This window comes from Pseudonaja textilis, chromosome 1, assembly GCF_049901715.1.
Source record: "Pseudonaja textilis isolate UNSWEBS1 chromosome 1, rPseTex1.2, whole genome shotgun sequence".
Lineage (NCBI taxonomy): Eukaryota > Metazoa > Chordata > Lepidosauria > Squamata > Elapidae > Pseudonaja > Pseudonaja textilis.
In genome coordinates this window covers 3,359,828-3,374,593 of record NC_141990.1, presented here as the reverse complement: position 1 = coordinate 3,374,593, position 14,766 = coordinate 3,359,828, and the positions used below count along the sequence as shown (strand labels likewise).

At 44.0% G+C, this 14,766-nt stretch overlaps 1 protein-coding gene across 1 annotated transcript in view; it reads left to right on the top strand.

Annotated features, from left to right (window-relative positions):
- NCOR1 (nuclear receptor corepressor 1) overlaps positions 1–14,766 on the top strand; it is a 187,637-nt gene that overhangs the window by 72,761 nt on the left and 100,110 nt on the right. The window contains 3 exon segments of the mRNA XM_087924448.1: positions 136–314; positions 4,483–4,537; positions 10,292–10,393. Of these exon segments, the coding sequence (XP_087780574.1) occupies positions 136–314; positions 4,483–4,537; positions 10,292–10,393 (336 nt within the window).

Below are 14,766 nucleotides of genomic sequence, written 5' to 3'. Positions count from 1 at the left end.
CTAACCGGGAGATCTGCCAGGCCTGATTTGGGGCCCACTCAGCAGAGGCAGAAACGATGCACTCACGGTTCCCCCCGTGTCTCTCCCTTCCCCTTCTCTTCTTCCTCCCCCTCCCCCGCCCCTCCCCGCTTCTAGAACAACGAGAAACAAATGCGCCAGCTGTCCGTCATCCCTCCCATGATGTTCGACGCCGAGCAGAGACGGGTGAAGTTCATTAACATGAACGGGCTGATGGAAGATCCCATGAAGGTCTACAAGGACCGGCAGTTCATGAACGTCTGGACGGATCACGAGAAGGAGATCTTCAAAGAAAAGTAACCTTTCTCCTTGTTTCCTCCCCCCTTTTTTTGGGTCTGGGGGTGTGGAGGGAAGCACCGCTGGGGGACAACCCAAGTCTCGTGCTGCCGGGCAGGGCCTCCGCTGCATAAGGTGTATAATGATTGCCCTCCACGTTTACAGCGGCCATTCGGGATGGGGATTTCTCGCCGCTAACTGAGGCGGTTGCTAATATTTTACCAATTTTTTTCAGGCCTGGTCTGTTCTGACCCAGGCTTCCTGAGACACTAACCAACACACGTTAGTCCCTTTTGCTTTCTTTCAACGGCTGTGAATTATATAATCATTCCCAGCCCGTAATGAGTCCCAAACAGGGTTGCCATCTGGCCGTTTTTCCGGTCAAATTCAAGAAATCTGGCCGTATTTCTATCTGCTTGACCGTGAAAAAAAAATGATGTCTCCGGCCAAATTTATTTATTTGGCAGGAAATTTGGCCGTACGAAAGTTGCTTGGCCGTGAAGTCGGCCGGATGGGAACCCGGCCGCTCTCCTTCCTTCGCGCATGCGCATCACCGTGAGCAAAAGGAGCACAAGCGCGTCCTCTGGCGCTCTCCTTCCCTCGCGCGTGCGCAAAAATAATTTGGCCGAATTTGGCCGTTATTTTGACTTGAGAGTTTGGCCGCAGAGCCAAACTGCGATCTGGCAACCCCGGTCCCAAACAGTTTGTGAACAGTCCAGCAGAAGTCAGCCCAAGTCCTTCGGGACAAGGCCGATGTCAGCTTTGGAATCCTTTATTCATCGCTGCCACATAGCTTGAGAAAGTGGGAAGGGTGTGTGGTTTTTATTGAGTAACTCTAAGTAGACAACGTAGAGTTCTCTTTGTTAGTTCAAGGTCAAAGAGTGTGGCGCAGGAACTTACTTTGGGATTGGTTCATGTGATGTGACGAAGAGGGAAAAGGGGATGGTTTGTAGTTTGGGACATTGTGGGAAGTCCGGGAAATTTCTGGTTTCGAGATTCCACGGACGTGCCAGGTGCTATTCTAATAAAGGTCCTTTTGAGATTACGCTTGTCTCGGAGTTACTGATTGGAATGGAGGTTCCTGGAACGCGAGGCCGCTTCTATCGGCCAACGAAAGCTCCCCGAAGGCAGAGTCCCCAGCCGCTTCGGGGCGTGGCGTGGCTGCCCGTGTCCCCTCGCCTTTAGGCAGTCTCTTTCGGGCGATGGAAGCTCCCCAAGTGCAGTCACCAGCCACTTCGATCGGCCGATAGAAACAGCCTCGCGGAGAGGGGCGTGTGTGTGTGTGCGCTCGCCCGAGGCCGCTTCTACCGCACAAGCTCCCGAAGGCAGAGTCCCCAGCCGCCGAGGCGAGGCATGGCTGCCCATGTCCACTCACCTTTAGGCAGTCTCTTTGGGCGATGGAAGCTCCCAGGTGCAGTCACCAGCCACTTCGATCGGCCGATAGAAACAGCCTCGCGGAGAGGGGGGGGTGTTTGTGCGCGCTCGCCCCGAGGCCGCTTCTACTGGCCGATCGAAGTGGCTGTTGACTGTATTTAAGAAGCTTCCATCGCCCGAAAGACACTGCCCTAAAGGCGAGGGGACATGGGTAGTAGCTACGCCTCGCCCCGAAGCGGCTGGGATCTCTGCCTTCGGGGAGCTTTTATCGGCTATCGGGGTATTCTAGCCTGGGCTACCTGCAGGGAACTCCTAAAGGCAAGTTTTCTCCCCATCTCCCCCCTGCCCCCCATTTCTCTTCACCTCGTGTCGTTCTAACGAACGACATGAGAAATGGCGGGGAAACGCAGGGTTTAAATAGGCCTAAATTTTGGGGGGCCAGGCTTAATTTCACCTCATGCCTAGAAATCATGCTGGTGGAGGCCGTATTGTTGGAGAAACACGGTAGGATTAAGAGTAAAGTAGGCAGCGGGATGCAGAATACAGGGATAGGGAGCCTCTGTGGCGCAGTGGTTAGAGTGCGGTACTGTAAGCTACTTCTGCTGCAGCCGGCTGCCTGCAATTTGGCAGATCGGATCTGCCCACAGTTCGATCCTCACTGGCTCAAGGTTGACTCATCCTTCCATCCTTCTGTGATGGGTCCAGTGGGGACCCAGATTGTTGGGGGCAAAAGGCTGACTCTGTCAACTGCTTACAGAGGGTTGTAAAAGTACTGTGTAGCGGTATATAAGTCTTAAGTGCTATTGCCCTTCCTTCCTTCCTTCCTTCCTTCCTTCCTTCCTTCCTTCCTTCCTTCCTTCCTTCCTTCCTTCCTTCCATCCTTCCATCCATCCATCCATCCATCCATCCAAGAGCCATGGTGGCGCAGTGGTTAGAATGTAGTATTTTCAGGCTGACTCTGCCCACAGCCACCAGTTCGATCCTGACCAGCTCAAAGTCAGCTCAGCCTTCCATCCTTCTGAGGTGGGTCAAACGAGGACCCAGATTGTTGGGGGCCAGAGGCTGGCTCTGTAAACTGCTTAGAGTGGGCTGTAAAGCGGTATATAAGTCTATGTGCTATTGGGAAGGAAGGACAGGAAACAGGGAGGGAGGGAGGGAGGGAGGAAGGAACGAAGGAATGAAGGAAGGAAGGAAAACAAGGAGAAGGAAGGAAGGAAGGAAGGAAAGGAAGGAAGGGAAACAAGGAGAAGGAAGGAAGGAAGGAAGGAAGGAAGGAGAAGGAAGGAGGGGAAACAAGAAAGGGAAAAGAGAAGGAAAACAAGGAGAAGGAAGGAAGGAGAAGGAAGGAAGGGAAAGGAAGGAAGGGAAACAAGGAGAAGGAAGGAAGGAAGGAAGGAGAAGGAAGGAGGGAAACAAGAAAGGGAAAAGAGAAGGAAAACAAGGAGAAGGAAGGAAGAGAAGGAAGGAAGGGAAACAGGAAGGAAGGAAAGAAGGAAAGAAGGAAGGAAGGAAGGAGGGGAAACAAGAAGAAAGGGAAAAGAGAAGGAAGGAAGGGGAAGGAAGGAAGGGAAACAAGGAGAAGGAAAGGAAGGAAGGGAAACAAGAAGGAAGTTAGATCCTGACTGGCTCAAGGTCAACTCAGCCTTCCCTCCTTCCGAGGTTGGTAAAATAAGGACGCAGGTTGATTGGGGGCCAGAGGCTGGCTCTGTAAACCGCTTAGAGAGGGCTGGGAAGCACTATAAAGCAGTATATAAGTCTAAGCGCTCTTGCTCTTGCTATAAACCATGGACAATCATCTTAGGAAATGGGAGGCAGTTGGGAACATAACTTAGGGGCGGTTCGCAGGAGTTAGCTGCGATTAGATGGGTGGGGTAATACTGTAAATGGCGCTGGAAGGCAAGCGCTCCCAGTGCTAACCTGGATCGGAATTTAACCCGTTATTGCCAGATGGGATGTGCGTCCTGTGTACAAATAGGACTTCAAACCTAGATGGTTGTCGGTTTGTATCCCGGCATACGATCATCCAAAGGAGTGGCTAACGCCCCCGCTCTCAACTTCGCTTGTCAGAAGGTTGCAAAAGGGGATCGCATGACCCCGGGACCACTGCGACCGTCATAAATACGAGTCAGTGGCCAAGCGTCCGAATATAAATCACGTGACCCTGGGGATGCCGTCACGGTTGTAAGTGTGAGAAACGGTCATCAGTCACCTTTCTCAGTGCTGTTGTAACTTGAGCGGTCCCTAAAAAGAAGTATTGTAAGTTGAGGACTGCCTGAATGTTGAACGCATGACTGTCGGCATGCTGAGACAGTCATAACTCTGAGGACCAGTTGGAAGTCTTATTTTTTTCACACACACCCACCCCCGTGCTTTGTGGGAAGATTTGGGATGGTTTGGTCAAGAGCTGTGATGAAGATTGGGAGGAAAGTGGAGATGACCTCCGTGGTCCGAGATAATTTGCTTGAGTGTCAAGTTGGCAGCTGAATTTGGAAATGTTTTAAGGTCTTCCTGAAAAGAGCATTTAAATATGGGGTCCTTGGGGGTTTGGGGGTTTTCTTGCAGACGTTTCATGGCCCAACTAGGGAACATCATCAGTTCTAGAAGGGAGGAGGAGGAAGGAGGCAGTGAAGGAGTCCTTGGTGCTCTCTCTGAGCTTGGCGGTTTTTGTGCAGACGTTTCATGGCCCAACTAGGGAACATCATCAGTGCAAGAAGGGAGTATGGGATTTGCAGAGTGAAGGAGGAGGAGGAGGAGGCCTGACTTGTCAGTCAGGGAGTTGGCTAAACCTGGATCTTTTCCTTCTTTTTATTACAGGTTTGTCCAGCATCCTAAGAACTTTGGCCTCATAGCTTCTTATTTAGAAAGAAAGGTAAGACGGTGCTTTGTTATCATGGAGGACAATAAGGCCGGAAGCTGCCGAGCACAAGCAGTGGTCCTTCCTCATCGTTTTTCTTGCCTTTTATTTTATGATTTTATTTTATTTTATTTATTACCAGCATTTACTTTATTTTATTTTTATTTTTTTCATTACTAGCTGGATACAGATATCCATGTTTTGGGGGAGGAAAATAAGGGAGGGAAAATTCTGCCTCTGCCTACCAGCATCCATGGGTGTTCATCTGGCAAGCGTCCTGTCAGTGTGTGTGAGAGCTGAGGGCTGTTTGGAAACTGAAAGAGGATTTGCTGTGTGAGCAGGAAGGAGACAGCAAGGAGCCTGGGTGTGGCTTAGCTCAACTGTTCTGTACTAAAGCTGCTTGGTGCTCTGAAACTAAAACTGAGACTCCTCTCCTCTGCTTGTGTTTTGCCTTTGGAAGAGATTTCTTTCCAGGTGGGGACGGGGAATAGAACTCCTTAGCATCAGAGCGTGTTAATAATAATAATATAGGAAATATTAATGCTCTGTTGGTCTTTTCAAAAAATCCTGTCTTAGTGAGCCCCTAGAAGCCAAGAGGAACATATGTGCCAGACTTCAAGTTTGTAGGCTTTACTGTTCTGGAGATTTTGTGATGATGCGTGAGTGGGATTTCGCTTTTATATAGAGAGATTATTTTATTGTAATATTTTTATTTTATTTTAATATTTTTTATTTTATTTTATGTAATTTTATATTAGTTATTTTATTATTTTATTTATTTCCACTTTTATTGTAAATAACTCAAGGTGGTAAACATGCATGATATTCATTCATTCATTCCTTCTTTTCCCACAACAACAACCCTGTGAAGTAGGCTGGTGTGTGAAGGAGAGAGTAACAGAGTCCAAAGTCACTCGGGTGTCTTTCATGCCTAAGGTGGACACTCCATCTCCAGGTGATGGGCCCAGTGTTACCTAGATGGGTTTCATGTCTAAGGCAGGACTAGAACTCCCTGTCACCTGGTGATTGACCCAAAACCACCCAGCTGGCTTTCATGCCTAAGGCGGAACTAGAAGTCCCTGTCTCCTAGCGATTGGCTGAAAGTCACCCAGTCAGCTTTCATGTCTTAAAGTGGGACTAGAACTCACTGGGTCCTGATTTCTAAGCCAGCATTTTATTCACCTGCACAAGACAGTGAATTCTAGTTCCACCTTAACTGTAAAACCTAGCTTGGTTGACTTTGGGCCAATTACCAGGAGACGGTAAGTTCTAGTCCCGTGTTAGACAGCTGGGTGATTTGGGGCCGGTCCCTCTCTCTCTCTCTCTCTCTCAGCCCAGCCCACCTCACAGGGTTGTTGTGGTGAAAATAGGAGGAGGAAGGTGTGTTGGATATGTTTAGCACCTTGATTATTTGTAGAAATAATAAAGGAAGGTTATAATACAATACAATGCAATTCAGTACAATACAGTAAATACAATAATACACAATATGCAACAACACAACACCACACAATAGAAAACTCAATGCAATGCAATACACAATGTGCCACAACACAATATAGTATACAGTACAATACTCAATACAAGTCAATACAATACACAATACGCAACAACACAGTACAGTACACAATAGAAAAGTCAATACAAAATACAATAATACACAATATGCAACAACACAACACTGTACAAAATACAATCAATACAATACACAATATGCAACAACAAAATACTGTACACAAAATATACAATACAAAAGTCAATGCAATATACAATACGCAACAACACAGTACAGTACACAATAGAAAACTCAATACAATGCAATGCACAATGTGCCAGAACACAATATAGTATACAATACAATACACAATACAAATCAATACAATACACAGTACGCAACAACACAGTACAGTACACAATAGAAAACTCAATACAAAATGCAATAACACACAATATGCAACAACACAACACTGTACAAAATACAATCAATATAATACACAATATGCAACAACAAAATACGGTACACAAAATATACAATACAAAAGTCAATGCAATACACAATACGCAACAACACAATACAATACACAATACAAAACTCAATACAAAATGCAATCCAATAATACACAATACGCAACACAGCACTGTACAAAATACACAATATGCAATAACAAAATACTGTACACAATACAATTACTGTACAATATAAAAGTCAATCCAATCCAATAATACACAATACACAACCACACAACACTACAAAATACAAAACTCAATACAATACACTACATGCAACAACACAATATTGTACTCAATCCAATACAGAACTCAATAAAATACAGTACACATGATGACCAGTTGAAGATGGCTGACTCAGTTTATAACAATGTTAAGCCACATGATGAATAATGTATACATTTACTGCATAGACACATTAATTTCAAAATGCTCAAACAAACTGTTGAATTGGCAGAGGGAGTAAAATTGAAACCCGGTAGCAAGTATTTACACTGTAATGCTTATAGTCAAGAAAAGAGTAAGGTTACTCCAGCAAACAGACTAAATGGGTTTAAGACCAAAGAACCTTTAGAGGTTGTTTTTGCTGACATAATTGGTCCTAAGAAACCAAGTTTAGGAGGTGCCTGTTATATGTTAAGTGTTATGGACCATTACTCACGATACGGTTTCTGCTATCTTATGAAAAACAAAACAGAAACATTCCAACATTTCTTTAACTGGCTAAGGTTTGCTGAGAGAAAAATGAAAAGTAAAGTAATTACTTTAGTAACTGATAATGGGACTGAATTTGTTAACAAAAGATTCCAAACTATGTTGAAATTGGCTGGTGTTGAGCATAAACGTTCTGCACCTTACAGACCACAACATAACTTGTTTGTAGAACGAAGAGGGCAAACATTACAAGCCGTGGCTCGCACTATGTTATCTGACTCAGGTTTACCTGAAACACTGTGGGGTGAGGCCATAATGTGTAGTAACCATGTTTTGAACAATGTAGTTAATACAACAACTGGAGAATTGCCAAAAACTCGTTGGCATGGCAGAAAGCCAAATTTAAGTTATTTACACACATTTGGAGCTCCAGCATGGGTGCCTATTCCCTCACAAGTAAGACTAAAAGGGCAACATAGAGCTAAGAAATTATTTTTTGTGGGTTACGAGGCCAACCATGGATCATTTCGATTCTGCTTTCGATCAAGGCACAGCTCATGTTTATTGTAGTGCTAGTGCAAAATTTCTCAAGCACGTTGGGTGGGATAAACTGGAACAGGAATCCAGCAATGATATTATTATTGACACCCAAATAGTCCCTAAAGATGATATCAGTAAACAACAAATAGCCATTAAAGAGGAAGAACAGGAGGTAATAGAAGAACAGGTGGCACAGGAAAGTCCACCAGTTAGCCCTGTATTACCAATACGTTCAACCTGAGTAACACGACCACCTGATAGATATCAGGCTAGTGTTGTATGCCAAGTGAATACAATTCCAAGTAATTATAGTGAACTAAAACTGTATCCTGCTAAGGATCAGGCTGCTTGGCAGAAAGCAATGGACAAGGAACTAGAATCTTTAAAAAGACTGGAGGTATACGAAAATATTAAGTTACCACCAGGTAAACATGCCATCGGATGTAAATGGATATATAAGCTTAAGACAGGTGTAGATGGGATTGTTACCCATAAAGCCAGTTTTAGTAGCACAAGGGTTCAATAAGACAGCAAATGACTACGATGAGGTGTTTGCACCTGGTCTGAAGGCTACCACATTAAGGGCAGCATCAGTGTGGGCAGCTAAGGAGAAATATATTATAAATCATTTGGATGTAGAAACGGCATATCTGCATGCACCATTTCAACACACTATATATTTAAAGAAACCTTTAGGTCTCAAAAATGATAATACTGATAATAATGATTGCTGGAAATTGAAAAAGAGTCTTTATAGTTTGAAGCAATCAGGATATGAGTGGAACCAATGTATAGTTAAAGAATTAACTAAGATAGGCTTTGTAGCTGGCATGGCTGATCCATGTTTGTTTAAAAGAGAAAGTAATGGTGTAGTTTCATTATTGTTATTATTTACTGATGACGTAGCATTCATCACCAAAACTGAACAAGAAGCTACTAAAACAATCTCACTCTTGGAAAAGAAATTTAAAATAAAACAATTAGGAGAAATCAAACAATATCTTGGTTTAAAGATAGATAGAACTAGGGGAGGATACAAGATCTCACAGGCAGATAAAATTAACCAATTACTAAAAAGTTTTAAAATGGAACTTTGTAAACCAGCTAAGACACCAATGAGCCAGGAGTTTAGCCATAGTGATGTTCAAAGTCCTATTTTTGATAAAAACATTTATCAGTCCTTGATTGGTAGTTTATCTTATCTCAGTAATTGGTCAAGGCCAGATATTGCATACAGTGTTGATTGAGAGATTTAACGCTGAGCCAACTGAAAGGCACTGGCAAGCTGCTAAACGTGTGTTAAGATATCTGAAACAAACAATGCATTGTGTTTGGAGCCAAAAGATGAACTGAATTTAACTGCATATGCTGATGCAAGTTTTGCTACAGACATAAATACACGAAAATCTACATTGGGTACTGCTGTATTATTGATTGGATGGAGATCTATTAGACAGAAACATCTAAGTTTGTCAACAATGGAGGCTGAATTCTCATGTTTGTCTTTATTATGTACAGATTTAATTTTGTATAAACAATTATTAATTGATATGGGAATTAATATAACAGATTCTGTTGTAGTTTACGGAGATAACCAATCAGCAATACAGATGGCTTCAAATATTGCTGATAAAACAAGAACGAAACCCACAGATTTAAGATATTTAAATGTGAGACAATGTGTGCAAATTAAAATGATTAAGCTAGAATACTGTATGTCAGAAAACAATATAGCAGATCATTTTACAAAGGCCCAAGGCTCCATAAAGCATAAGACTAGCTGTGAAGATTATGGACTTAGAATGTAAGGTTGTATATATTGTCTTACCCAAAGGGGAGAATGTTAGGAATATGAGTCGCCTAACAGCTATTTGGGTTAGAAATATATAAACCAGGATAAACATTTTAAAACTGTATCTTTAAGAAAATGCAAAACTGTAATTCGGTGTGGTTTCTCAAATGGCCATAAGATGGAGCCAGAAACCTGGGTTGTTTTAGTCTGAGTCTCAGAAGAGAGTGTGAGTGTATCTCTGTTTCCTTCTGTTGGAAAGTATTGCTGTTTCCTCCATTTCTTCTAATTGACTGATATTCATAGATTTAATGTAAGTCTAATACTGAACTGTTTTTGACACTGGACTTTGTTACTGGATTATCCCTGGATTGAAAAACTGACTGATTTAACTTGTGAATGACTTTGGACTGCCTATTTTGGACTTTGCCTAACGTTTCTGGAAGTAAAAACCTACATTTACTGTACAGTGTATCTGTGTTCTGTGTGTGTATTATTCAAACGATACTCTCAGATACGTCTCCCTGTATGCGCTCATTCTCCTAACGGGGAATTACCTCAACAACCCTTATTTGGGCCAGTGATTCCAGCTGCTCTTAGTGACCAGGAAAAAAAAAAATTTCCCCCTAACATCCGATGGGAAACGGATGTCCTGCGGTCTCTGTTTATTTGCACATCGTGGTTTGTTGCGCAGAAGGTTAGACAAGAGTCTCGCCTTGCGTCGGCTTTTAGGAAAAGTTCCTTATTTTAAAAACAGTCTCCCCGTTGGCCTTTTCCAGAACGTGCCGGACTGCGTCTTGTATTACTACTTGACCAAGAAAAACGAGAACTATAAAGCCCTCGTGCGACGGAACTACGGCAAGCGGCGAGGGAGAAACCAGGTGAGTTGCGTTCGGAGTTTCTAGTCCCTGGTGTTCTGACAGTGGAAAAGGCTTTTTTTTAAAAAAATTGTGCTTCCTTTTGGAATGTATTCACCTGTATCAGGCCAAGATGGAACAACTTTCCTCCAGAAGTTGTGAATGCTCCCACACTGGAACTTTTAAAAAAGATGTTGGATAACCATTTGTCTGAAGGGGTGTAGGCTTTCCTGCCTGGGCAAGGGGGTGGACTAGAAGACCTCCGGGGTCCCTTCCAACTCTCGTTATTTCTATTCTACCCCTTGGGATTTGGGAGATGAGTGGGTGGGATTGTTCCTTTTTTGGGGGAAAAAAAACAAGCAAGAAAATCAGATTTTTTTGAACAGTTTCTCAAAGGGGCAACGGTCAGAAAAAATGATCTCACGTTTGTCGTGTCCGTGGTGGTGACGCCGCAGTAAATTATTCTCAGTTAGCTGAAAAATGACACAGCCAGTCACTCTTGGTCAGAAAAAATCCTCCTGAAAAATTATATTCTTGGAGAACTTTTAAATTTAGTTTAATTTTGAAAGAACTTGGAGAACAATTAACCAGTGCAACTACTTGCCTCCTCCAGAAGTTGCAGATGCTCCAACACTGAAAGTTTTTAAGAAGAGATTGGACAACCGTTTGTCTGAAGTGGTGTCGGCTTTCCTGCCTAGGCTGGAAATCCACCCCTCTTAAATCATGCTGATTTGGGGATTCTGGGAGTGGAAATCCACCCCTTTTAAAACATGCTGGTTTGGGAATTCTGGGAGTTGAAATCCACCCCTCTTAAAACATGCTGGCTGGGGAATTCTGGGAGTGGAAATCTACCCTCTTAAAACATGCAGGTTTGGGAATTCCGGGAGTTGAAATCCACCCCTCTTAAAGCATGCTGGCTGGGGAATTCTGGGAGTGGAAATCTGCCCCTCTTAAAACATGCAGGTTTGGGAATTCTGGGAGTTGAAATCCACCCCTCTTAAAACATGCTGTCTGGGGAATTCTGGGAGTTGAAATCCACCCCTCTTAAAGCATGCGGGCTGGGGAATTCTGGGAGTTGAAATCCACCCCTCTTAAAACATGCGGGCTGGGGAATTCTGGGAGTTGAAATCCACCCCTTTTAAAACATGCGGGCTGGGGAATTCTGGGAGTAGAAATCCACCCCTCTTAAAACATGCAGGTTTGGGAATTCTGGGAGTTGAAATCCACCCCTCTTAAAACATGCTGGTTTGGGAATTCTGGGAGTTGAAATCCACACCTCTTAAAACATGCTGGCTGGGGAATTCTGGGAGTGGAAGTCCACCCCTTTTAAATCAGCAAGGCCTTAGGGCCGGAAGAGATCTTGAAGGCCTTCTACTCCAACCCACTTCCCAAGGCTGGAGTCTTCCTCCCTTTTCTCTTGGTGTTAGTACTCCTTATATATTTCCGTCAAGGTCATTTCCTCTATACCTGGTGAGCAGGTAACCATGTTCGGAGTTTGCAATTCAGCACGCTAATTCACGTCTCCTCTTTCCTCACTCTCTAAATTGAGTCCTCCAACTACAAGCACCAGATTTTGATGAATTCCGCTGAAGCTTTTACCTGGTTAATGAATAACCACCAACCTTAATTACCAAGGGTCACATTTTAACTCAAGAGGTATCAGTGAGATATTATTTCTGCCAGATTTACCTTTTGCATTTATTTTTTGTTGTTGTTCCGTGCGTTCCTGACTCTGAACGTTTCACGTTTTCAGTGGGTTAAGCGTGGCGGCCTTCCTTGTGTTGTTTTCAGTACGGTGTGTGTTGCTGGTCATTGTTATTACTGTAGTCGTTGTGTTCAGATTGTTTCCGGGTTTGTGTAGAGGCTGTGGGCAGAAGGAGGGCATAGGGCACGAAGTTTTGAATTGTGCGGTTTGTTGCTTCGATTTGGCACGCTTTCAGTTCAAAAAAAAAAGGGGTGAAATCACTATCAGATCTTGACAGACTTCATATAATGGGCCCTCTCCAACAACGTGAAATTTCATGTGGAGGAAAGCAAGGTTTTTATACCTGCGCAGGAAAAAGCAAAGGTATAAGTACAGATTAGGCGAAACCTGGCTCAAAAACAGTCACACGAGCCAGAAGTGTGTGGCAGCAGCCCAAAACAAGCTAATATGATCCTTGGTTGTCTAAACAGAGGATAGAACCAAAATCAGCTGAAGTATTAGCACCCGCTTTGTAAAGCCTTAGTAAGGACCACACCTGGAATATTCTGCATCCAGTTTTGGTCCCTGCAGTACAAAAAAGATGTTGAGATTTTGGAAAAAGGGCAGAGAAGAGCAACTAAGAGGATTAAGCAGGCTGGCTGGGGGATTCTGGGAGTGAAAGTCCACCCCTCTTAAAGCAGGCTGGCTGGGGATTCTGGGAGTGGAAGTCCAGCCATCTTAAAACCTGCTGGCTGGATTCTGGGGGGATTAAAGCAGGCTGGCTGGGATTCTGGGGGGAAGTCCTCCTTAAAGCATCCTGGCCTGGAGCCCTCTTAAAGCATCCTGGCTGGGGAATTCTGGGAGTGGAAGTTCTCCCTCTTAAAGCATCCTGGCTGGGAATTCTGGGAGTGGAGTCCTCCTCTTAAAGATTGGCTGGGGATTCTGGGGGAAATCCTGCTGGGATCTGGAGTGGAAGCCCTCTTAAAGCATCCTGGCTGGGGGATTCTGGGAGTGGAAGTCCTCCCTCTTAAAGCATCCTGGCTGGGGAATTCTGGGAGTGGAAGTCCTCCCCTCTTAAAGCATGGCTGGCTGGGGGATTCTGGGAGTGGAAGTCCTCCCCTCTTAAAGTAGACTGGCTGGGGAATTCTTGGAGAGGAAGTCCTCCCCTCTTAAAGCATCCTGGCTGGGATGTCGATATTTGTGATACATTTTTAAATCTTCAGTTGACTTTCATGTTTAATGAACACAAGTAGTTGTTATTATTAATCTTTCATAGATACATATAAAAGCAAAATACTAATATTAATACTAATACATAATAATAACAACAATAACAACAAATTACAAATGGAAGTTGAGTGACTTTGGAAAAAGAAACCGTGTGTTATCCCCATTGTAAACGGAGCCCTTGGAGCCATACCTAAAGGGCTGCCTCGCTATTTGGAAATCCTGAATTTATCAGACTTGGAATACCCCGATTCTACAAAAAACCCACCCTACCTGGAACAGCTTATATCCTCCGACGCTACCTGAACAGTTCCTAGGTCCTCGGTTAGGACTCGAGCTGTTCAGCTACCAATCAGCCCCAAAGGCTGTGAATCTCCCCAAAGATGTAGTAATAATAATAATAATAATAATAATAATAATAATAATAATAATAATAATAAAAATAATAATTATAAGATGATGATGATGCATTAAAAATTGAAAAAACATCCCACCCAGTTTGCAGATTGCTAGGGGGAGAAGGAATGAAATCAGTATGGGCCGCAAGGGGTGGGGGAGCCCTCCCTTAGCGCGTCTCTCTCTCTCTCTCTCTCTCTCTCTCTCTCACACACACACACACACACACACACGCCGTGAATCAGAGCCGCGGCAGGTGGCCCAGCTGAGCGCAGAGAGAGAGAGAGAGAGAGAAAAAACACGCCAGCGGCTCTTGACATGACAGCCAATCCTGCCCTCGCTTGGCGCGGCATCACCTCGGGTAACCCGGTCGGGATTAGCGCCGCTCACATGCGCCAGGGACCCGTCCTCCCTTCACTGGGGAGATTAGAGTGGCCGGGAAGACACCCTCCTCCTCCTCCTCCTCCTCCTCCTTATCTTCTTCTCTTTTTTTTTCTTCTTCTCCTTTTTCTTTTTCCACTTTAATCCCTCTCCCTCCCTCCCTCCTTCTCTCCCTCCCTCCCTCCCTTCTCCCCTTCTGGGATCACTGCCTGGCCGGGTCAGGTAGTAATTCCCTTTTTTTTTCCCCCTGCCAAGGCCCGGCGGGGAGGGAGCCCTTGTTGGCAAACTTTGCCTTCTTTTCGTGGTTGTTTGCCGTTCCCCCTTGGGGGCGCGGATAGCCCTTATTTTTATCCCCGGCCACCGATGAGCGTTCAGGTACGTCGATCCGAGAGGCTTCAGGCGATGGAAGGTTTGTGTTTTTGGTAGTTCGCTTTTTCCTTTTCTGCCTGTTCCTGTCTGTCTGTCTGTCTTATCTATCTATCTCTCTTTCTTTTCCTTTCTTTCATCTCTATCTATCTATCTATCTATCTATCTATCTATCTATAACATATTTGTATCTATATCCATTCATCTATTCATCTTTCTTTCTTTCTTTCCTTCTTTCTTTCTTTTTTCTTTCTTTCATCTATCTATATCATATTTGTATCTATATCCATTCATCTATATCTATCTATCTTTCTTTCTTTCTTTTTCTTTCTTTCATCTCTAT